Source organism: Epinephelus fuscoguttatus, linkage group LG1 (genome assembly GCF_011397635.1).
Source record: "Epinephelus fuscoguttatus linkage group LG1, E.fuscoguttatus.final_Chr_v1".
Classification (NCBI taxonomy): domain Eukaryota; kingdom Metazoa; phylum Chordata; class Actinopteri; order Perciformes; family Serranidae; genus Epinephelus; species Epinephelus fuscoguttatus.
The window spans coordinates 34,836,594-34,861,281 of record NC_064752.1 but is presented as its reverse complement, the minus strand read 5'-3'; the positions used below and the strand labels follow the sequence as shown (position 1 = coordinate 34,861,281).

General features: G+C 40.9%; 2 protein-coding genes across 3 annotated transcripts; one reads left to right on the top strand and one right to left on the bottom strand.

Annotated features, from left to right (window-relative positions):
• Positions 1–4,204: 4,204 nt before the first annotated feature.
• ube2r2 (ubiquitin-conjugating enzyme E2R 2) lies at positions 4,205–13,328 on the bottom strand. Its single transcript, XM_049591481.1, has 5 exons — positions 13,152–13,328; positions 11,101–11,187; positions 9,981–10,078; positions 7,908–8,042; positions 4,205–7,794 (listed from the first exon to the last, which is right to left on the bottom strand). The coding sequence occupies exons 1-5, from the start codon at positions 13,326–13,328 to the stop codon at positions 7,509–7,511; spliced, it is 783 nt and encodes a 260-aa protein (XP_049447438.1). The 3' UTR covers positions 4,205–7,508.
• On the top strand, positions 13,273–24,598 carry ubap1 (ubiquitin associated protein 1). Of its 2 annotated transcripts, none has more exons than XM_049591354.1 (7): positions 13,273–13,371; positions 18,405–18,453; positions 18,595–18,719; positions 19,251–20,069; positions 20,209–20,367; positions 20,939–21,040; positions 21,749–24,598. In XM_049591354.1, the coding sequence occupies exons 2-7, from the start codon at positions 18,414–18,416 to the stop codon at positions 21,887–21,889; spliced, it is 1,386 nt and encodes a 461-aa protein (XP_049447311.1). In that variant the 5' UTR covers positions 13,273–13,371; positions 18,405–18,413; the 3' UTR covers positions 21,890–24,598. The 2 variants fall into 2 exon arrangements, with proteins under 2 accessions (XP_049447311.1, XP_049447242.1); XM_049591285.1 differs by lacking the exon at positions 13,273–13,371 and adding an exon at positions 15,831–15,999 and having other exon boundaries at positions 21,749–23,306.
• The last annotated feature ends 90 nt before the right edge of the window (positions 24,599–24,688 follow it).

Sequence of the window (24,688 nt, the reverse complement as noted above, 5' to 3'; positions counted from 1 at the left end):
GTTGGATGACTGCCTTAGTAATGGTGACTGCTTCTTGTTCAGGGAGGTTGCTGTAGTCTGCTATTAGGTCCACCAGTCACTTGGCATTGGTGTTGTGTGATGCCCCTTTTTCCCAGATGCCCTTTCAGTATTGCTCAGTCTCAGCTCTGGGTGGGTTTGTCCTTGGGTTGTTGTTCCCTTGCAGCTGGGAGTACATTGTTGATGGATCTTTGAAAAACAGGCCATTTATTCTCTTGGCATCCACCTCTCTAGTGTACCTCTTCATCCTAGCAGCCAGAGCTGTGCATCTTTGTTTGGAGTCTCTGGAACCTCACTCATGGACCCTGTGTTATACTTCTTATTCATCCAGGACCTGTCTGTTGTGACCACCTTCTGCAACTCTGTTAGTCAACTAACATCTCTCCTGGCTCCCTTGATCTTGGCTTCCAACCTTCTCCACACTGTTTTAGATCCAAGACTTTTTTTTTCATGCACTCCATAGATTTATTTCACTCATATTTGGTTGCAAATGTGTTAATATGTGTGTTAGTCAGCACTTCTCCTTTTCCACGATAATTTATCCACCTGACAGGTGTGACATATCAAGATGCTGATTAAACAGTGTCATTAAAACACAGGTGTGCCTTGGGATGGTCACAATAAAAGGCCACATTAAAATGTGCAGTTTGATCACAAACACAATGCCACAGATGTCCCAAGTTTTGAGGGCGTGTGCCATTGGCAGGCTGACTGCAGCAAAGTCCACCAGAGCTACTGACAATGAACTGAATGTTCATTTCATGTCCATACCTTGTCTCCAATGTCATTTACCTGAAGTTGGCAGTCGCACAAATTGGTTTCAACAATAAACTGCTGTCAGGTTAAGACCCTGATGAGGATGACAAGCATGCAGATAAGTTTCCCTCTGGCAGTTTCTGAACAAATATGAGAGAAATAAATCTATTGAGGGCATAAAAAGTATTGGATCTTTAACATACACCTGTGAAATAGGTTTATGACCACAATTTGAGGGAAACATTTTTTTTAACTGTAATTTTCTCCTAATGCTGTGTGCACAACAAAGCATTAAAACATTCCCATTAAAATTTCAGTGCCAGATATTTTAACGTCTGGACAAATTAAATCAAAATTATATGCATGACTAGACACCATTAGGAGTATGTTTTTTTATGTGATCTGGGTGAACCAACATGTCAAAATAATTAATTTACTACAATACACTAACACTAATCCATGCAGCATGAAGTCGTGACCAATGGACTATAGCAGAGTAAGGTGAAAACCTTTCAACAGGCTTCAATGACATACTGTTTTATTTTGAATGATTTTCCAACTTAACCACATTTAACTGTATGCTTCCATTTGCATATCACTCCTAATTCTACTCCAAAAACCAGCTTCCTGTGTTGTCCATCTTCCATGACATGTGGGCTTAGCAACAGATATCAAAGCTATACTGCAAACAAACCCAACAATGTATTTTTTTTTTTACAATAGAAACTTTATGAGTGACATTTGCATCCTCACAAACACAAAATAATGAGGAAAAAAATGACATGAAATAAAAAAAAACCCCAGCAAGGACAGCATTAACATCAATAGGTGTGGACACGCAGGTCAGTCCATTAAGTGTGTGACCATGTGAAGGCCCACACTTCAAGAAATACTCACTTGTGCACACACACATGCTCACACACCCAGATTAAATGAACTAAATGATTTCATTCAGGCTTTTGTAACAGTGTGTATGGAATAACATCTCAACATCTTAGACTGCAGTCCTTTTTAGTTTGTCATTTCTTAGGTTGAATATGGGAATTATTGTCATCCCTCAAAGATAATAATTGTTGGTTGCTCTCTTCCCTCAAAAGGCCTCCTTAGCTTCTCTCCACCTGCCCTCATTATAAAAACAAGGCATACATTTGAGTAAAAAAAGAGGATTTTAAGATTGAAGAGCTCTAAATTATTAATTAAATCGCTATCATATTAAGGGCTACACTATGCCTAGACTTTACTCTAACAAAAACAATAACGCTGATTCTGATCTCTTAATTTGTGATGGGTGGCAATTGTTAAATTAAAGCAATTGTTGGACATTTTAGGACATATGCTTATTTACCTCCCGGAGACTACTCACACCACTCTTATGGTTGTCTGTTAAATATGAAGCTAATGCCAGCAGCCAGTTAGCTTAGCTCAGCTCAACGATTGAAAACGAATGGAAACAACTAGCCTGGCTCTGTCCAAAGGTAGACATCAGGAAGTCACTGCTCCTGGCCAAGACATTTTCCAGCACTTAACTCCCAGTGAAACCACAACCTGTCCTTTTCACATTTTGTTTTTATTTTCAGCTTGTTTTTGTTGTGTTTTAGGCAGAGTTTGTTACCTTTGGACAGAGCCTGGTTAGCTGTTTTGCCTGTTCCAGTTTTTGTGTCAAGCTAAGCTAACCAGCTAATCACTGTAACTTCTTCTTTTAAGGAATAGTTAGACATTTTGAGGAATACACCACTGCTTTCTGGCAATGTGTTAGCGACAAGATTTACACCATTCTCACGTCTGTCTGTTAAATTCGAAGCTACAGCCAGTAGCTGATTTCCTCATCTAGAAGTCAGTAGGGTTTTCACTTTTGGTATGCGACATAAAATACATCAGTGAATTCCCCAATTGTACACTTTGAAACTTCTGTGTGTCTTAAAAACGGGAGTTGCTAACAAGTGGCAAAATGAGACTACAGAACGTCATCATGCCAAACATGGCTTTACAGCCTCATTGTGATAGGGATGTCATGCGACCATGATGAACTTCCTTTATAGTCTAACATTGGCCTTTTACTTCTGGTGATTGTATTTAGGCTTCAAAACTCACAAAAGTGATGTTCATTTGTGAAAATTACCATGCTTAAGTATCTTTAAGTGTCATAGTTAGCTAATTCAAAATCCAATGGAAAAATCTCATAGGCTTTTGACGAGTGAAAAAGGGTGATGCTAGCTTCCTTATCGGCCTCAGGCCCGCAGGGAAGCAGCTCGGCATTGCAGCCAACTTTTCCCCAGTGGGCACTTGTGGTATTGCAGCAAAAATATCCCCTGTAGACCCCAAATCATTTTCTCCATAGACTACCAATGTAAAAGAGATGCCTGGAAAAGTGTTGACAGGACACCTTGAATGGCAAACAAGACCGATTATGGCTCTTTCTATTATGACTTTTTTGGCGAATGCTCTAGGTGAGCAACTCCATTGAAATGAGGAAGCACAATCTTGTCATCCGATATCTAGGTATTATAATAAATCTAAGTTTGGCCTACAGAAAATTGTCATGCCCCAGAGTACTCTGTTTCCTGGCTTTAAGCATTTGCCAAGCAACCAGTGAAGACTCCGAAACTTCAAAAAAACCACTGAACAGAGAACCTTCGTAAAATGATGAATTGTCATTTTAATACTGTGGGAATTGTACATATTTAACAAACAAGACATAGCTAATAGCTATAGCTAGCTACAGTTAGCTTCGCTCTGTCTGGTTAATTGTTTCCCCCACTTTCCAATCTTTGTGCACAGCTAAGCTAATCTGCTTCTGGCTGTAGTTTCATATTTAACACATTAGAGTGGTTGATCTCTTCTGAGCAACAAAGCAATTGAGCATATTTCCCAATATGTCAAAGTATTCCTTTAGCAGTTACACATGAGATTGGTACATTTCATCACTATGATTTTACTTCTCTACATGGTAAAGGGTAGAGGGATGGGCAAAAAAAATGGGGACCACATCAAGAAAAGTTCTCTGGCATTTATCCTCTTCCTGTTGTGCCTTGGTATCAAATCCATTAAAGATCTGGATCAGGAGTGGATTTCCTCTCCCCGTCCTCCACAGAATCCAGTCTCTGTGAGCCCCTGAAGCACAGGGCCAGGAGGAAATGTTTCACTCCTTTGGCTTCACATTTAAATCCAAAAGGTATCTCTTAAAGAGTTTATTCAAACAGCGTTAAATCCACCACATGCAGCCATGGCTCCACAGTCTTTAAAATGAGCGGTTGTGGGCTGTACTTGGTTTCCTTGGCATAAAATCCATCCACTTGAATCAAAGGTTTGCGCAGTGCTCTGTTGTGTTGAAAAGGGCAACAGATTCATACCCACAACCATAAAAACACAAGCCAAACATGTGGTTTACTTCATGACATACAAGTAAAATCAGTCACATTACGCTGTTCAGTGTGTCCAAAAGTTTAATACTCAGAGGGTGTTTACTTTTAATCAGTCAAATCCTCAGCCAGTTCAGGCCTCACCAAAACAGCACTAGAACACTGTGCAAACACACAATGTTTTCTCCACTGAACAAAGTCCAGAAGGTCATTTGGACAAACTCACTGGTGTGACAGAAGTCTGCACCTGTTCCACAGAGACAGGAACATTTAAACCCTGACACTGTAGTCAATAGATGATGAATAGTAAATGTAAATATCCACACACACACACACACACACACACACACACGCACACGCACGCACAGATAACAGGCAATCAGTGTCATATTCATTCAAATGCAAATGTGTGGCTAAGCTGCATGTTGATTTTGTCCCTGTCGATAAACAGACTCTGGATGTGGTAGCACAGTAACAACGTCCAATTTTCACTAAGTCGCATTTAAGCGGAAGTTGGAGTCACGGCGCGAAAAACGGAACATTTTCACATCTATTGCAACATAACATGTGAGCATTGTCTCGAGGACAAAGTTCTAACAGGTGCGTTTTGATTTTGAATTTGACTCTAGCCTACCAAGAAGAAAACAACTTAAAGGACCAATCAAGACCAACAGCGACACTCAGTCACGTGTAAACACGCTGGCGGTGGGTTTGGAGACTTTCGGTTCACTCTCTGCCCTCTACAACCACCCAGTGATGCAGAAAATAAGAAAAGGAGGTGGAGGTGAGGAGCAGTTTGTGTGTTTAGTTTCTCTTTGACTGTTTTTTCTCTCTGAAAGTCTATTGAGGCCCTGAGGTTTAAGAGGCAGAGAGAGGTGTAGGAGGTGACGTGAGAAAAGGTCTGAACCTTGTCCACCCCTAACCAAATGACAGTTGCTTTGAGGGATCATGAGGGAGCAGTCGTGATGGACACTACAGAAGGTGGGTCCCAAGAGGGTGGAGTCACGACGGAGCCTGTGTTTGCAAATTTAAGTTGATTGCATCAAAGTCGAACAGACAGCCGTGGGAGGAACAGAGATATTCTGCCACGGGACACACCAAGGGACAGCGACAGGGCGAGCTGGCCAGCTCATTGACTGGTTAATGAGCCAGGTTAATGTGTCCATCAGCCGGACTGTCTGAGCCCTCTCAAAAAATACAAGGGAAAAGTCAGGGAGGACAGAATGGCAGCCAACTAAACAAAAGAATAACATTAAAAACAGACAAAAAGAAAAGACACGATGGATAGAGACACTTTTTTAACACAAAACCAGACAATCTGACATGGTACTAGCCAGACCAAGAGCTGGCCAGCTACAGTGGAGTTCAAGAGACCACCACAGCGGCAATTTGTTTTCATCATTTATCAAAAACTAAGAATTCTTTTACTTTGCAGAAGGTTATTAAGAATGGTTACATGCTATTTCTATTTTTGGGAAATGCTTTTAAGTAAGTGACAGACTGGTATATGAGATAGGAAGATTCTAAAAAGCTCGTCTTACCATGTTTGCAAATGTTAACACATGTATCCTCCAACACAATTTTAAATATCACAGTCTTTCAAGCACTAAGTAACTTACTGTTAATGCATGAAAATGATAAAAGGACTCTGATTGAAAGGCTGGAAAGAGTTTCACAAAAACGAGTCATTCCCATCCAAACAAGGACAAGACATCAGCATCTTTCTGCATCTACATCCAAGATGCAAAGCCAACACTACAAACAAAGCTGCTCCAGCTGACAAGGACATTTTACCCCCAAATCAAAAACACACATTCTCCTCTTACCTGTAGTGCTATTTATCAGTCTAGATTGTTCTGGTGTGATTTGCTAAGTGTTGGAGATATTGGCCATAGAAATGTCTGCCCTCTTCCGAATATAGAAGCGCTAGATGGCACTCGGCTTGTGGTGCTCAAAGCTCCAATAAAACATTTGAAAAACTCGACAGCAATGTCTCTTTCTAGAAATTATGACCCAGTTACTCAAAATACTCCACAGACCTTGTTATGAGCAGTTTCATGTATGAACTATTTGCTTTCAACCGAACTATACCTGCCAACCGTATCACTGCAGAGAAGGAAGTACCTATCTACTGCTAGCTCACCTGAGCTCGCTAACATAACGTTTACATCTTGCGCATGAGCCATGTCCATGAGTAGATGCATGCTTCCTTCTACACAATGATACAGTTGTTGGGTGTAGTTTGGCAGAAAAACAATAGTTCCTAAATGAAACTACCCACAACAATGTCTGTGGACTGTCATGCGTAACTGGGTCATAATTTCTGGAAAGAGACATTGCTGTTGAGTTTTTCAAATGTATTTTTTGGCACTTTGAGCACCGCAAGCCAAGTATCATCTGGTTCCATTATATTCAAGAGAAGGCAGACATCTCTACGGCTGCTATCTCCAGCACTTTGCAACTCACACCAAATCAATCTAGACTGATAAACAGCACTAAAGTTAAGAGGAAAAATATTATAATATTAATATATTTGATTTGGGGGTCAACTGTCCCTTTACAGGACTAACAAACTATCACAGTCACTAAGCCACTTCTTTCACAGCAGAAGTCTAATGGTTTAGCTTAGATTTAAGCATACTATCATTTCACTATTTAAGACTTGCAGAAACTTTAGTTTGAAACATGGTTGCAACCAAACAACTTACAGAGATGTGTGTGAGTTGGTTGCATGAAAGAGTAATACAACAGGGCATACGAACTACAGTTAAAAACAGTAACTAGAGTTAAACAAGATGATGCAAATGTGCAGGTGTGGGGATGTTTTGCCTCATCTGGAGTCAGTAACTTGCACATGGTCAATCACACACTGACCAAAGAGTAAATCCACGCTATTCTGCAGAGGCATGCCATCATTTCTGCATCCTCGACTGCAAGATTTACAAACAAACAAACAAAAAAAAAAAGCCAAGAAAAAAACGGAACAACAAACACACTTGGCGGTGCTCTCAAAAAGTGCTGGAATAATTTCAGTTCTCTGCAAAACATCTGATGCCAGACAGAGTGCAAGCTGTAATTAAGGCAAACGGTGGAAACACCAAATCTGACTTTCAGTGAAAACAACCAACAAACCTTTCTTGGAAAAAGTATGTTAATAACATTGAACTATTATTTGACCAATTATTTGTATCAGTTTAATAAATGATGAAACGTTTTTGGCAGTTGACTTTTGACCCCACTGTATTTGCAAACACACACAAACACACACACGCACACACACGCACACACACACTGAAAATCGTAACGGAACACGTAAAATAAGGAGGGTATTGGGGGGTCAGGGGGGTTGGCAGGGAGGAGTCATCATCCAGATCATCATGAGTCTTCATTGCCAGAGTCGTCCTGGTTGTCGTAACGTCTGGTGGATGTCCCACCGTCCTCCGCGGTGCTGAATCCCCCGGCTTCTCCTACGGATTCCATCTCACTCTCGTCTTCCTCCTCATCCTCCTCCTCCATGTCGTCATCATAGAGGTCGTCATAGAGAAGGTCTGAACTGCTGTCCTGGGAGGGAACCCTGGTCTGGACGCAGTACTCCGCCAACGTGGTCGGCACCTTGACGCCATCACGCTCAGCCTCCGCCGCTGTTGACATTACCTGCTTCCTGTGGGCCGTACAGGAGTAAAATCAGTCAGTGGTAAATGTTATTTCTAAATGGACTGACTGCATGATTCTCTGTAAGCACATCAGAATCAAATATTAAATGCTGTGTACTACCTGATAATCTCTGCATACTCCTTGTCCTTGCCTTTGCTGTCCCTCCACTTGCGAAACATGACAGACGCATCCACGTTAGCCGGGGAGAAGGTGTTGGGCTCATTGAGCAGAGAGATCACACTGAGCAGGATAGTCCTGATGGTGAGAGAGCAGCACACAAAAACACACAGACAGAAAATGAGGACACTTAGATATATCAGGTCCTGTAACTGTATGAAAGAAAAACTCTTCACAGGCTGTTTGAAACTGTTGTTGGCTTCATCCGAACCCAGACAGAGGCGTTACCTCGCCTCTTTTCCCCCCTCGTGGCTCAATTACATTCTGCACCCATCTGCTTAGGTTTTCAAATACAGACTCAGCACTTTACCTCCACTCCTGGACAAAACCAGTCTTGCTGACATGTTAAATTTAAAAGAAATTCTGAGTTACCCTGCAGCAGTGTCCTGCTCTTGAGATGTTACACAGAACAAAGGAATGCTAAAAGTGAAATGTTAATTTACACAGTTCTTGATTTGTGCTGTATGTAATGTCACATGATGTTTCCCGTTTTTCATTTTCTTTTATTTGTTCTTTGTGTGGATGAGCATGGCAAGTCCTCCACCCCCATCTTACTGTCTTTTCTTTTTATGTGGGGGGCATTTTTGCCTTTATTAGATAGAAGACAAATTGAAGAAGAAAAATAAATGAATGGACACCAACTGTGTAGTGAGGATTGGGGACAATTTTGCCCAAATGTTCACTGTAACATAAAACATGACTTTTTTGTACATTGTAATACCAATTAAGGCCTTATTTAAAGATGAATTAATTTAATGCCTTTTAAGACTTTTTAAGGATCTGCAGGAACCCCGTATGCAACACAGGTATCTGGCTGGAATTGAGCCAGAAACTAGGGTACTGGTACTTGATACTTTTAAGGTATCGGCCAAAATAACCCACCAAGGAGTACTGAAACTTTTCCAGTCTAATGACACCTGCATTCAATCCTTTTCATACCCAGGTCTACAAAAAAAAAAAAAAAAAAAAAAAAAAGACTACCGAAGCAGCTACAACTCACACAGTCACACAGTCTGTGGTGTGGTGAAGTTGAGCATGGTGTATATGTATTATATAACGGAGTTGTCAGTTCAGTGTACTGAGATGCCACCAAAATGTTGTAAAGCAGGCCTATTCAGTTAGCGGCCCGCGGGCCACATGCGGCCCAGAAGCAACCACTGAGTGGCCGGGCAGGGATTGGTACCGAGACCCAGTATTAAACGGCCCGAGGCAAATTTAATCAAGACTGTAATAATAGTAAGCTCAGACGTTATCTGCTCTTGCCGTTACTTTTTAAAGTTTTGGTTTCATGTATCATCATGAAGCAGCCTCTCTCCTGCTCTCTACATGTCAGGGCTGACCTCCTCCTCACAGAACACACACACTCAGACACACACAACAGAGTGAAGTCAGACAACAGCAGAGAGGCCACGGTGCAGATGAAGGGAATATACTACGCTTGTTACTGTGAGTGAGTGCGATAAAACCTCTGCCAGTAAAAAGCCAATAGTTTATCAATAAATGTGATCAGCATGTAGAAAGACATATTTCAATCCGCTCTGTCCACAGTCTCTGGAGGAATATTGATTTTATTGACATGTTAGATTTGTTTCCAGTGAGATGTTATTGAGTTTATATAGTGACTTTGTTGTTGCTGCCATGGACTGTCTAAAACTATATCCTGTGTAACTGACCTATAAGGAAAACGTCAGGAGGTGAGGTGTGTGTGTATGTGTGTCTGTGTGTAGAGAAGAGAGACAGTGTGTTATTAGTTACTGTTTATGCCACTTATTATGCTTCTGTGCATTGATAGCTCTTTATATAAAAAAAATACATATATTTATATATACACACACACTAAAAATGTGGCCCATCAACATTTTCTGATTTAAAATCCGGCCAAGTTGAATATGTAATTGAATAGCTCTGATCTACATTGCATCCAAAATAAGAGAACGGTTATATAAAGACGTCATGTCTGTGCTGTAGCATGGATCAAAGTGCATAGAGAAGCAGAGGCTGTGCGGGTGAGATTACCTGACGTTTTGGGTGGGGTTCCACCTTTCAGAGGGCAGCTCCCCACTCTGAGGGTCATCGACAGGAGGGTGCAGGATGGAGATGCACACATCTCCGTTCTGCAAAGAGAACAAAATGTTCTGTATAATGTCTGTCATGAAGACATTAAGGTGTCTCTAAATGGCTCCATTTTAGTGTGACTATATAAATGCCGTTAAAACCACTGAACTACTTAACAATCATCAGCTCTTATCTTGTCTGTCAGAAATAAAGTGCTGGATGTACCAAAACAGAGATAATTCTCTTCAGTCCTCCAAAGTCAATACCTACTCTACAAAAACAACTTGTCTCCCAGTCTACAAATGTTAAACCTGCAGCCAGAAACCTCAGTCTAATATTTAACAGTGACCTTTAATTTGAAAAACAAATTACAAAAGCAATTTAATCATGTTCTTATCAGCTCATAGAGCATCTCAGAAATCAGGTCTCCTCTCTGTCGACCTGATCTCCAGAAGGTCATTCGTGCTTTTATTTCATCTCGGTCAGATTATTGCAAGGCGCCACGCTCAGGGTTAAGCCAAAAGACCATCTCATGCCTTCAGCTGGCTTTTAACAAACACTAGAAGACAAGATGGTATCGGCTGTGTTTTGGCCTCTCTTCACCGGTTAACTGCGAGTTTGAGAATTGACTTTAAGATTTTACTGATTACTTTTAAAGCACTTCACGGTTCAGCGGCTCCCAGTTAGATTGCGGAGCTGCTGCTCCTCTCTGAGCCGAGGAGCCGAGGACTCTCAGGCTTATCTTTTTTAAAAAAAACTTTTTATTAATGCAAACACCGCATTTTATTTCCAACCTGTCTTATATTTTTTAATGTTTTTGCTTTGTATTTTTTAATTTCTATTTTAATTTAAATCTGTATCTGTATCTGTATCTGATTTTATGTCACTGCAATCCTAAAATGTTTTTGTTTTGGTTTTAAATATGTAAAGCCCTTTGTAACTTTGTCTTTAAAAGTGCCGCATAAATAAAGTTTCTTCTTATTATTATTATTATCATTAATATTGTAATTGTATACATGTCAAATTGGCATGATAATGGCTACAACAAAAACATTTCAAGTGACAAATATTGATGTTTTACCTCGTAGATGTTGGGGTGCCACATCTTGGTGAGGAAGCGGAAGGTCGGTGGAGAGTACGGATAGTCCACTGGGAACTTGATGTGAGCCTGTGAGAACAAACGGAGGTTAACAGTCAAAATGTGTTTTACAGGCAGCCAAGGTGACTTCAGTTATGCTAAGTTTAAGTCCTTTGAGAATGTGGGTATCAGTGCGAGGGTGAGGAGACCCCAGGCAGATGTGAAGTGATGTTTTGGAGGCTGATGTTGATATGTGCAATGTGAGAAAATATGCGTTATATATCCAAATGAACAATCTTTGTAAGACGATCTTTCTCTAGCAAGATAAATTAAATTCTTCCTTCATGCTTCTTTAAACAAGAGTAAATAAAACAACAGGAAAACAATTTTATGGATTTTCAGGATATTCAGGAACCAGAGAGATTAAGAGCAGCTGCTTTAACAGGATAAATAAGATCGGTCCAGACTGAAGCGATTTCAAAATTGGAGTCTGTTTGTAACATTTCATTACAAGTAAGTTCTCTCTTGACTGTCTCGTCAAGCTTCACAAGTTGCATAATGACAAGTGTTCAACCACAATGTAGCTTCCTGTGCCCTCTCATGTGAAATTAGTCACAAAAGTGAGATATATCATACATTCAGCCACGTCTATCACACTACGAAGCAGTTTATGTTAGTAATTTATAACAAATGTAAATAGAGTGAGGCATTAGGTGACACAACAGTTGGTGCTTCTGGTTCTGTGTTTTCTTTCCAAAGTATTGCGCAATTATCTAGGTGAAAGGCGTGCAGGCCTGGGTGTGTGTAACACCACCCCAGTTCTCACTGAACTGCTTCCACTCAGATAGGATTATCATTACATGACAACTAGTCACTGCCACACCAGTGCAGCCTTGGGATATTAAAAAACACAGATGCCAGGACACACTGACACAAGTTTCGATGCAGGGTTCAGCAGCAGACACAAAATTACACTTCATCAAATACACCTGCACCAAGGTCAAGACATGTCTTCCTGTAGCATACTAGACAGTGTTAGAAGTACATCTGTTAATGTAATTGTGTGGGTGTCACAGGGGCTCAGGGGTGAGTATATTTGCCTCAAAGCAAAAAGGTGCTTGGGTGAAAGTGTCTGCAGGCTCTCTTTTAAAAGTTGCACGTCTCTTTTAAAGACTTGCAGGTACATTTGATTTTATTATATTATTTTCTTCCTGTTTTGTGTGTGTTTTTCCTCATCTGACTGCAGGAGCTAAGGAAAGAGGGTGTAATATGATATGTTGTATAGATTGTAAAAAACACGTGATTCAAGGTTGCATAAATAAAATTGATTTGACCAGACTAGACAGTAGACAACACGAGGATGTCAATGTAAAGGCAACACCAACACCTGCTCTGTATTATTTTAGCATTCCTGGGAGATTACAGCATCATCTGCATTGCCTCAACTTGAACGCGGGCTCCTGCCGTAGCGCACTTTCCTCAGGAGTTTCACCGAATAAGTGACATGAAAGATAGGGAGATGAGTCTCATCGTGCCCTTCTCTCTTACTCTTTCTCTGCGCTGAGGTGCCATTTATATCGGTCTCACGGCTAAAAATAGCCGTCTGAAGCACAACCATCATACAGCGAGGGGGGAGAGGGCTGGACAAGGAGAATGGAGGGAGAGGGGAGACAGACTAAAAATTAAAGAAGTATAATTGGCTGTCTGAGAGTGCTTTAAATCTGGAAAAGACCAGCAGAGGTGGGCAGATGGATCTGAGACAGGTCAGTGCTGAATTACAGTTTTTAAAAGTGCCTCAGCCTCTTTAATGAGACTTTACTTGGTGTGACACTTTGGTTCAAACAGAGTCACTGTCAGCTATCTTTTATGTATCCTTCATAAAAAAAGGAAAGTTGCCAAGGAGCACAGCTGCACTATATACACTGATATAAACACTGCCACTGATTATCTATCAGCATCAAGAATGTGTCTCATCATCCAAACACAGAGCCATATTATGACCCGTCTGTGTTCATAGTCTGCTGTCCTTTTGGTATTAAAAATGTTTGTCCCACCTTAAAGTAGCCTCCCTCATACAGGGTGTTTGGGGGACCGAAGATGGCCACTTCCCAGTTGTAGAGGTCAGACTCCTCCACCAGAGTGATGCGGAAGCCCTCCACCGGCTGCTCCTGCAGAGACTTCAGCTCCATCATCAGGGCCTTCTGGGAACTAGGGGTCGCCTGGTGGGCCATGTTGATCCCACTTCTGTCACCAGTGGCCACAGATGAGTGAAAGGTAAGGGGGATATTGTTTAGTGGAAATAAAAATGACAGGCTTAATGATAGTGTCAGGATCCTACTTAGATTCCACATGTTTAACATTTCATGGTCACAGTTGTAGCAAACAGCCTGTTAGCTTTGTTTGTATTGACATTAGCCTTTCTAGAACACGCTAGGACAATAGAAACAGTGAACAGATAGCAGCCCTGCTGGTAAACTGACCGTCACATAAAGAATTCAAACACAAACAGGATATGTGGCCTGCCAAGCTAGCTCGGGTCAGTGCTTTACTTCGCAGGCCCTACGTGGGGAAGAAAAGGCAAAGTTAATAAAAAGTGTTTACCTCTGTCTCCTTGCACTGTACTGTGTGTTCGTGTCGTTACAGCTGACAACTGGCAGGTAAACTCATTGGCTGTCCATGCTAGCCTGGCTATGTCTTGACAAAGAGACAGTGACAGGAGCAGTGGATTCTCTGCTAAAGCCTATGGCTGGTCCTCGTGTTGTGTTTCCGAAATTCTTTGTGTGCCAGTGTTGACAGTTGACATGGAGCTAGTATCAGTGTAAGTCACGCTCTCCTGTGGATCATTCTTGGGCTGGCAAGAGGAAACTCGCCCTCCCTGACATCTCTCCGTGCTGCTGGTTCGGTTCGGCCAGGCGCTCAGCTGATCCCTGCTTGTTTATGTTTGTTTATCTGCTCTCTGGCAGTCTCAACTTCTCCACACGTCAGCTAAACCTCTACCGAGCAACTTCGTTCAAATGGGGCAGCTTCCCTGCTCTCGGCCGTCCCCTCCGGCACAGTGGCAGTGGAAAAGGCTGAGAAATTCGAGCCCACGGTCGCGAAAAGGACAGTAAGTGAGTGGTTTACACTCGCGAATTACAGTGGATTTCATCGATTTTTATTTTCCTCCCATCGGTGCTTCCGGCTATCATTGCGCGTGTCTGCAAAACGTAAAGCACGTAAGGGTGACGTGACGTGCGCGCACTCAATACTAAACTAAAAAAATCAAATTTAGAAAATATATAGGCTAAGAGTAAAAAAACCCCCACGATATATTATAATATGCTCTTATAATAATACTATTACTACTACTAATAATAGTAATAATAATAATAACAACAACAACAGCAATTTGTGCACTTATTTTAACGTATTTTATTTGATTTTTTTTTATCTTTTATGAGCTGCTGAACAGCTGAATTTCCCCTCGGGGATAAATAAAGTTCTTTCTGTTCTATTCCATTCTATTCTATTCTAATAATAATAATAATAATAATAATAATAATAATTCCTTCAGTTTCACTAATAATAATAATAATAATAATAATAATAATAATAATAATAATGATAATAATACTTACACTCGTGTTTATATTACAATTTTAGATGTTTTAAAAATTATTACTCCAAACATTTAAAAATATGTGTACTCACTTTTTTTTTACTGATCAGCAAAATTCAGAGATGGCATATATGTAGGCCTATCATCCTAATTTTACATCAGCTATTAGGAAGTCCTATACTTCCCTATTTTTAATTCATTAAATTGTAAACAATGTAGGCCTGTGTTACAGTGGTATTTGTGTTCATTGTTGCTGTGAGTTGATGGAAAAGTTGATCAGCACAGTTCTGACAACAGTGGGTGGCTTATCTAAATAGATTAGGCTTTTTCTTTATAATCCTTGATTTAATCAGTATGGGTCCATTCTTGCTATCATGTCAAAAAAGATTCAGTATTTTGATAGTTTGACAGTTTAATTCTGATAAAAACTTAACTACAGAGGCCTAAGTGATGAATTAGGCCTATATTTTAAATTTATTTGACCACTTTTTATTTTAATACTGATGGGATTATAAGGGCTAGTCAGTATGTCTACGCTAATTCTCAGCATGTGAAGGAGATAAATTAGATAACTTTGTGGGTAAAAGATGAGTAAAAGATGCTGCTCTGTCACTCAGTCTATGATCACATCTTGAGGGCTGACTGGATTTAACTTGATCATCATCATTATCATTATGGGTCAGTCCCTTTCCATTTTTCTAAAAAATACTACAATAAATATAACTTGCAATACAAATAGCCTAATAAACGTTGCCAGTCCCAGATATTTGAGTGAAGAAAGCAAATACAAATTTTCATCACCATGTTATTTGGATTCATTTGACATGAAAACGCTTTCACAAACATTTGAATTCTATATATTTCCAAAGAAGCATACTGTTATAAAGTATTTTGTGTATGCTTCCTGTTTTCCTTTCATAACTCACATTCTGGGAGTTACAAATACATTTTGTTGTACTCCTACAATGCCAATAACGTCATTATTTAAAACCAACTCTTGATTTGATTACTGAGAAGCATTATCTCCGATATCTCGTCTTTAAAAACAGCACCTACCAGTATGCTAGCGCCACTGACTCGCACAGCTGGATGTAGTGTTGTGATTTTTTTTGACGTCATGTAGGTGAGTGACGTCAGACAGGAACCAGTGGAAGGGAGCTTGACAAATCAAGATGGCGTCCCACGCTGAAGCAGGAAAGAGATTTCAGTATAAATAAAACTCATTCGGAGAACAGTTTAAATTTGAGTGCCCCCTCGACACGACGTCGTTTGGATTTTGAAAGAGCGAGACAGAGCAGACACAGGTGAGAGGAGTGTGTGTTTGTGTGTGAGCTCAGTTTTGTTTCAGGGGCGGTGGCAGCAGAGGCAGCGGTCTGTGTTATCCAGCCACATAACATTACAGCCAGGCCACTGGCGAAGCTAAGCGTATTAGCATGAACGGTGGCTTTTCCCCAAAAACATTATCCAGCAGCTAGTGGTGGCTGTCAGTGAATACATTAATACAACCTTAATATTCCGCCAATACCAACTAATGTCAAACCCGACGTCGACTTCTTGGCTAAACTGTCACTGAATGTTAGCTGTTAGCCCGTTGAGCTAGGACTATCCAAAGATAATAATAGCTTAGCTTGCAGCTAATTAACTCTGTCATAACTTAGCTAACTAACACGGGCTTATGAATATACGACATTGCACTTCAGTCATGGGTGAGACACCCATGACTTTAATGTGTCTGTCGGTAATATTGGGAGCAATACGTGACAGCTGGGAGCCTTGATATTTGCTATTTAGCATTAACTTGCCTGAGATGTGATAGTTACTGCGACTCTTTCGTTATCGATTCAACCCAGAAGCAGTTCAGCTCCTTTCAAAATAGTCAGCTGATCAACTACCCTGGTGAGTTGTCCAGCGTTGTTGTGGTTGTAACCGTCAAATGAAATATTTCCTCTAACTTGACTCAGCTGTACTCAAACCGTGAGTACAATTTAAGTTGTTAGCTTCGTGGAACAGCAACTTGTGGTGGAGGGGTGTTATATAACATTATGCTTAATTACAATAAACAACAACTGTACAGTAGTTGTACAATTAAAATAGATCTGATCAAGATGTACCTGCTGTTCACGAGATACCTCTTGATTATGGCCAATCATGATTAGCCACAGAGCTATAATAGTGTAGTGTCATGTATGATGACTAAAACTGGAAATGGGGCTAATGGATTGTGTAGTGTCATGTATGATGACTAAAACTGGAAATGGGGCTAATGGATTGTGTACAACTCCCAGGTAAGTGTCGTAAAATTAACCTGCCTGTAGGTTACAATTTTACACAGTACGTGTGTTTATAATTCTAGATTAGTGCTGCTGGTTACTCTCTTAGTGATCCCGGGGCCTTCTCTGACCAGTGCTGGTGATATTCAGCAGATTGCAGTGTATTACAGGCTACTGTGTATTGCTGATCATTTTATATTTTAAGCATAAGGCACTTAATGAAGCAATATTCCTAGCAGGGATGTCTAATACTGTGATTGTAAACCTGTTCATGCTGGGGATCCACTTCAACCAGGCAATAATGAATCCCATAGACATATTTGAGGCTCCTTAGACACCCATCATTGGTCTCTCTCTGGTGAACCCTTTACTAATACATAGCACGTTTTACTGGTAATTAGTGGAACTGTTCTTGTTTAAACATAAGTTATTAATGTTTCAGTGACTCAAAGCATAGATAAAGAATGTGTAAAGTAATTTCTGAAAACTGGGGGGCAGACAGATCACAAAATGAACTCACAGAGCAACTAGGTTTATAATATTTGATTATCAGTTGCTTATGGTTAATTGTGTACATGACTTGTTGCCCACCTAGGACTCAGAGCAATCCAGTCATCATGTGAAAATGATCTGTCTCTCTTCGGCTTGCTAGATGTTTAAATTTATTTTCCTGGCTATTCGTTTTCTTTGCTGAAATATGTTTTTGGGTGCTAGATTGATAATGCAGGCTACAGTTGGCTTGTGTGAGTTAGATTTTCTGGAAATGACTGGCTGTAGTCTCATATAGGAAGGGATTGGTGAGATTGGGATTTAATCAAATGAGCTAGCACACAAAAGCAAAAAGCTGTGGAGCTGGGTGTTGATTTTCAGCAGTGTAGGCAGCACTGGCAAAATGATTATATATCAGTAAACCATTTGATTCAGTGTTTCTTAAAAATTTAGCATATTGGAGCTTTAAGTACTTTTTAACTAACAAATGAGCCCTTTCAGCTGCGTTAGTGGTTCAACTCACTCACTTTTTCTGCTGAACATTGCTCTAAACCAGCACACACAGAGACAAAGTTCTGTGATCAGCGGATGTGAAAACAGTAGCGTCTCTGTGTTGATAATGTCAGCCATTGTAGCATGGCATGACCATATAACGGGATTATGTGACTTGAGATGCACAGCAGCAGAATGTAGAAAGCCAATGGTGTAGTGAAAAGTTTTATAATAATAATAATTAGCATTATCTTGTGCTAAAGTGTCATTGCTTTTATGTTTTTATTGAAGCTGTTCCATTAGACTTTTCTGAGCTCAGTGAAAGACTAAACTACTGTGTCAGTGTGTTTTTGAAGATACATCAACATGTGCTATGTAAATATTAACTCTCTTTGACATTTGAAACAACATGGCACTCCTACAGCTCACTAACTTTACACCTACCATACTGTTTTCAGGGTCTCTAAATGGCTGCGAGGAAGTCTGGATCAGATGCATACAACAATGGTGAGGACCTGTTTTTAATACTTTTGTTTCTCTGTTTGACCCTCTGATGTTTTGAGTTGTGAGTGACGTGTGTCCAAGGTCTGTTGGTGCCTGAAATTCCAGTGTGTATTCCTCTTTGGTTTTTTTTTTTGTCGTACACAGGACCCATCAGCTACCTTGATGACGTTCCCTTCAAGATCAATGACAAATTCCGCTGCCCAGCCAAAGTGGGGCTGCCTGTTGGTTTCTGTCTCCCAGACTGCGGCTCTTTGCTAGTGGACTCACAGGTTAGTCAGGCACAGGAAATTTGTTGATTTTTGCACTGGTATTTTCTCATATGCTGCACTTATGTGCATCTCCGCAGTATCCTCACAGCAGGGCTTAACCGTGCTTTGCTGACCTGCAATAATATGGCACTGATCATTATAGGCCCTGCTCTCTGTTCTGCGGTATCAACATTATGCATTTGGTCTTGTTGTCATGCTAAAAGTCAGAGAGAAGGCACAATTTTATGGAGAGGTATAGTCAAGGACATGCTGCCAATAGAGTACAGTTTGTTCCTAGGAGTTATTTCAGTTGTTTGTAGGCAATGAGCAATACCTGCTCAAAAGTCAGAGTACCTTCTATTCTTAACAAATTACAGAAACCTCAAATTTTGAGTTTATTCAGATTATGTTGTACAAGCTGTATAGATGTCTAATTTGTAAAACTGGAGTTTAAATGACTTATATTCTCACAATTATTCTTGTTTTCTCTGTCACTCTATGTGCCCTCTTTGCCCATCACCCCCATCCTTCCTCTGTCTGTGGCCTCAACAGTATGACTTTTCTCTGGAGAGGCGTAGTGTGCGATGGGGAGTTGAACTGGCTGAGGCGAGAGCAGCAGAAGCGAGAGCAGAAGAAGCAGCGGCCAAGCAGGAGGCAGAGAGCAGGGAGTGCTTGGCACAGGCCCAAGACATTGATGGTGGTAGAGTAAAGAAACCTGGGTCTGCTGCAGAGGACCAGGACCTTCTACCACCTGCGCTGAACCCCGTCCTGGCGGGGCTGAGCCATAATGCCATCCTCACTCCACTGCCTGCCCCAAGCCTTGGGCCAAGGAAAACCCAGCCTAGCACTCCCCAGCCGCACAGCCTCAACCTAGCTGACTTTGAGCGGGAAGAGGACCCCTTTGACAAGCTGGAGCTCAAAACTTTGGACGATAAGGAGGAGCTTAGGAGCATCCTCCAGAGCCAGCCACAACCTCAACCTCCTCCCTCTGTATCCCCACCAGAGGTTTCCCAGATAGGGTCACGTGGGAACAGCCCGTCTCCTCCCAGCACCAACACCAGCATCACAGCTAAACCTGGCTTTACTCATAAACCCAATGGGTTGGTTGCCTTGCTGGACATGGACAGAGTTGGACAGCCTGGGAGAACGGGGTTTGACGCAGATGATCGACCCTGTAACATCCGCTCTCTCACTTTTCCCAAGCTCTCTGACTCTGGTGATCCCGAGCCAGTAAGGTACAGCCCAGTCCCTACAGCTGTCCCCGCTCCCCGACAGAACCTACCCAACGGCAGCCCACCGACCATCCCCAAGACCCAAGTTATTGTTGCTCCTGAGCCAACCAGCCACACCAAGAGTGGTGCACCAAAACCGGTTAGCAAGAGAATACATCCATATCTTACTAATAGCGTGCATAGTTTGTGTGGGATGTAATGATGTAGATTATCCAGTGATAAAAACTATAAGGATGCTCAAGAACCTTATTGACATTCAGTCATTTTTTTCACTCTAGGTCAACCCAGGGTCGGGAACTTCTGGTCTGCCGTGTGGGGGCGCCCTGCTCAGCATGACTCCCAGCGAGCGTCAGTGTGTGGAAACCCTTGTGGGCATGGGTTACTCTTACGAGGGTGTCCTACGGGCCATGCAGAGACAAGGGCAGAACGTGGAGCAGGTGCGACTCCCTTTCACTGCAGTGCGCAGAAATCTGGATTCCTAGCATATTCACTGTCTGACATGCCTTACAGTTCATTGTTTGTGTGCTTTTGTAATTGTGTCCAGTAAAGCATCAATGCAGTACATCTGTAAACATAGCCTTAAATTACAATAAAGTTGTTTCAGCACTTTTCCTGTTGTCTTAAACATTATGGCAATAGATCAGCTTTTGTAATCTGTACAGCTAGTACTGAACAGTATGACTTATCCAACTATGTTCACATGACTATGGTGGCTATAGTAGCAGGTGTGGGATAAAACAAAAGTAAAATAGGTTCTATGGAGTTGGTATGTCATATTTAAAACCAACTGGTTTTACATTAATTAGCACTGGGCATCACAAACTTGAAGATTCATTGCACATATAGCATAAAGAGAACAATGAATGAACCCCAGAGACCATTAACATTCATTCATTTCAATCCACAATATTATATTTACATTTGTCTTTTATGTAATTCTTAATTTAAGGCTCATTAACGTGATTTTCAAAGCAGACCCATAATAAACTTACTTATTGTTTGTCTCAGGTACTGGACTACCTGTTTATCCATGGGCGTCTGTGTGAGCGGGGCTTTGATGCAAGTGCAGTGGAGGAGTGTTTAGAGATGTACCAATGCTCAGAGGAAAAGGTTTGTACAATTTCCCATTAGCAAACCACCTTAAGAACATGCATTGTGTTTATATGTTACTAAGCGGGAATGGGAATTGATCAGATTTTATTGATACCCGTGCCGTTATTGATTCTGCATCTGGGTCTGGTTCTTTATTATTTCCCTTAGTGACTCGTAATCAGTTTTTTTTGTGTGGGGAAAAATAGGCCTGCAAGGGTTTTCGGCACCAATTCAACTCTTTTATAATCTCTGAGTCTAAACACAGTGTAGAAACAGAGTAGAAAAAAGGCATGCATGTGACACAGCATGGTGCTAATGTTATTATAACAGGATATTTATATCGAGACATGTTTCAGCATATTGCTGTTTACACCCTTACTTGAAATTATATATATATATATATATATATATTTAACAAGCAACACTCATCTTTTTTCAAGAAATTAAGCCATGTTTGGACTGCTTCTTTCTGTCTGTGGTGCAAAAGTTTGACATTGTTTTACAGCGCGTAATTTACAGGAAAACACGCTTGCATCAATAAAGGGTATCAATAAGCTTGGAGGCAAACGATTTAAATAGATCAGACAATTTGGAACCCGTTATCAACTGGTTTTGAAATATGAGCGACACCTCTACATCACTCTGTCTTTTGATGATTAAGATAAAGTCTGTTGATTACATTGATAGGTAATATAATCTTTAATAGGTTTATTTCATCCTTCCCAGGCATTGCAGTTTCTTGAACTAATGTCAAGATTTGGTGAAATGGGATTTCAGCGGGACGCCATCAAAGAGGTGCTGCTGGTCCACAACAATGATCAGGACAAGGCTCTAGAGGACCTGATGGCTCGGGCCGCAGCCAGCTGAGCCACACTAACCAGCCAACCAAAGCCCAGCCCAGGGGCTTGCCTCCCGCTACTACCCATCACAGCCCCTTTCCTTCTGCCTACCCTATCACACCATGCCCTGCCCTTGCCTTGGCTGTGGAAGGGGCAGCTGGGAGACAGTTGTATTTCTCTCTGTGCTAAAACGTATTGTGTCTCAGCACTTCTTAAAGACTGTGTGCCTAGAGTGGAGGGGGTCAAAGTGTAACAATACTTCATGGTGGTGTTTTTTTTTTTCCTAAGAAACCCCGGGTTAGGTTCAAGAATTTTGTACTGCGAGGGTGTTTCAGAGTGGGAAGACTGACTGAGATGGAAAGGAAGAAAATTTGGGCTGTGGTGTTTTAATGCCATTCTGATTTGCTTCCATTTGGAAGTGTTATCCCGGCAAAGCTGCAGGACCGAATGGGAAGCTGGTGACGGGCTCTGAATTCATCAAAGAAAGACCAGTTTGAACTCTTGGAACTCTCAAACGACTACGCTGCCATCTTCCACTGCTCTGTGCAGACCTAGTAAATGGTGGCGGGGATCGGGAGCCTCGAGGAGGCTCTCTTTAAACTGAACCAACTAATATTAAAAGTCAAAAAGGAAAAAAAAAAAACAAAACAAAAACAAACGGCCCAGTCGTCAGACAGACAACTGACTCTCAAGAAGTGCCCTCTCTGCTCTGGTGCCCTGCACCTAGTTCTGTTGTACGTTATTCTTTCATTCATTCATGTCTGTTTTTTTCTGTTCATTTGGGCACTTTTTCATGTCACTTTGAAGATTCCATTTCTTTTATTTCTGTTTTAGGAACTACATAGACCTTTAGTCACCATTACTCAAACCATAAGAGATACTACTGCCCCAGTACGCTGTTCGACCTGCACTGGAATGGCCTGTTAAAGGAGCGGGGAGAAATAGGGGAAAGTTCCTCTGTAGGAAATGATAAGAAATCTCCCACAGCCCACAGGCACAGACGTGTCACATACTACACAGGCACACACACTCATAATTATCAACTTATTTAAAATAGTACACTGATTATTTCATTTACAAATAAAGAGTTTGATATGATAATGTAAGATATGTTAACTCACAAAAGTGATGCTTTTAACTGTCATGGACTTCTGTTTGCAGACTGGAAAAGAGTGAGTGGTTTAAAAAAAAAAAAAAGAAATGATGTAAGTGAGGGTTGCTTTAGCAGCCACATCACAGTGCAATAGAGACATTTCATATTGTGTGACTGTTGACTGGCACTTTGAGCCTCAAGTAATTGTCGGGAGATGAGGAATGGTTTTCAAGCCTTGCTAGAAATTTGGATGTAACTAGGAAAGGTTTGATTTCAGTGATCTCCATCATTTATTCTCTGTTATTTGATTTCATGCCACAAAATCTATTCAAACATGACTTTGGTTTCTTGACTTGTCTACTTTTTTTTTCTCATGTGGAATATGAAACGACTGTTCATCTTGATTTTAGATGTGTTGCCATCTCCACAGTCCTAAATAGCTAAAGTAAAAAAAAAAGTTTAAGTCACCACATGTCAAATGCATTCTCCTATATGTTGATTGGGTGTAGTTGTTCAAAAGAGATTCAGGATTCTTTATTTTACAGTTTGTGTCTCAGTTCAATGCTACATATGTTTAAAAAAACATGTCTGCTCAGCTGCAGCAAAGGCAAAGATGGCAGAAATTTTCATAATCTTGAGCTCTGTGGTACTGATGGGGATTTTGAGAGGCATGGTAACAGATTAAGGGCTTAAAGTTAGCAAAATGTGATTTGGAGAACTGGCACTTTGCTTGGAGCAGGTCCAGTACTTTGTCCTGTGTTTCACAATTGCAAAATGAAAATGTAACTAACCACCAATCTATTTTAGAACAACCCCTGGTTTGACGAATCTATAGTGATTTATTTCCAATACATACAAAATTTTACTTGTGTAATAGGAGAAAAATGCAACAAATTGTCTGCAGAATATTCAGTACCATGTCCAAACCTCCTTCTGGGATGCTTGCAACACATTTGCAAGCATCCTGAAAACAACAAACATCCCAGTAAGTGACATGATATATCATCATACATATGTCGTCCTATTCTTTTGGTTTCACCTGGTGCAGGCAAACATGACACGAGCAAGGTGTGAGGTTAGATCTAGTATCCTTATTCAAGCCAGCATTTTGTCTGATATGTGGTTGACATTAAGATCAACAAATCTGTTTTCCCACCACTTCTGTTCTTAGTTGCCTTCCGTTTTGATTTACTGTGATAAAGAAAAAAAAGAACATTTACTTTACAGACAGACACATAAGTGGTATTATTGTCGCCTTACATAACTCTCAAGTGTGGTTTCCTTAGTCATACATAAAGCAAGTGGATGCTCACTTGCCTCTACAGCCTCTGGACCTCCTCCATCAATGCCTCCTCCCATTTCTGTTACAGTCTCCTTCTTGTGTAAGGATTAATATAGGTTCTCATTATTTAGGGCATCATGTTTAAGGGGTTTATATATCAGATCCACCTCTAAGCCACTGCATAATTGAACATGGGGCACTCATGAATCTAATGAACATTGAAATATCTTTATGGTATAATAAGAGGTGGCCGAGTTGAGTGTCCTTTCCCAAGCTCCTGAAATGTGATTTGCAAAATGTTCAATTTCCTCTTGAAGGATTTGGAAAATCCACATGATTAAATGTGCACATCTTTTCAGTGGTGAGACTGTTGATCGTTGCTGTTGTTACTTTTTGAGCTTAATGTGATCATGGTTATTTTCTCAAGTGTCGTCATAACATACTAGATGTGT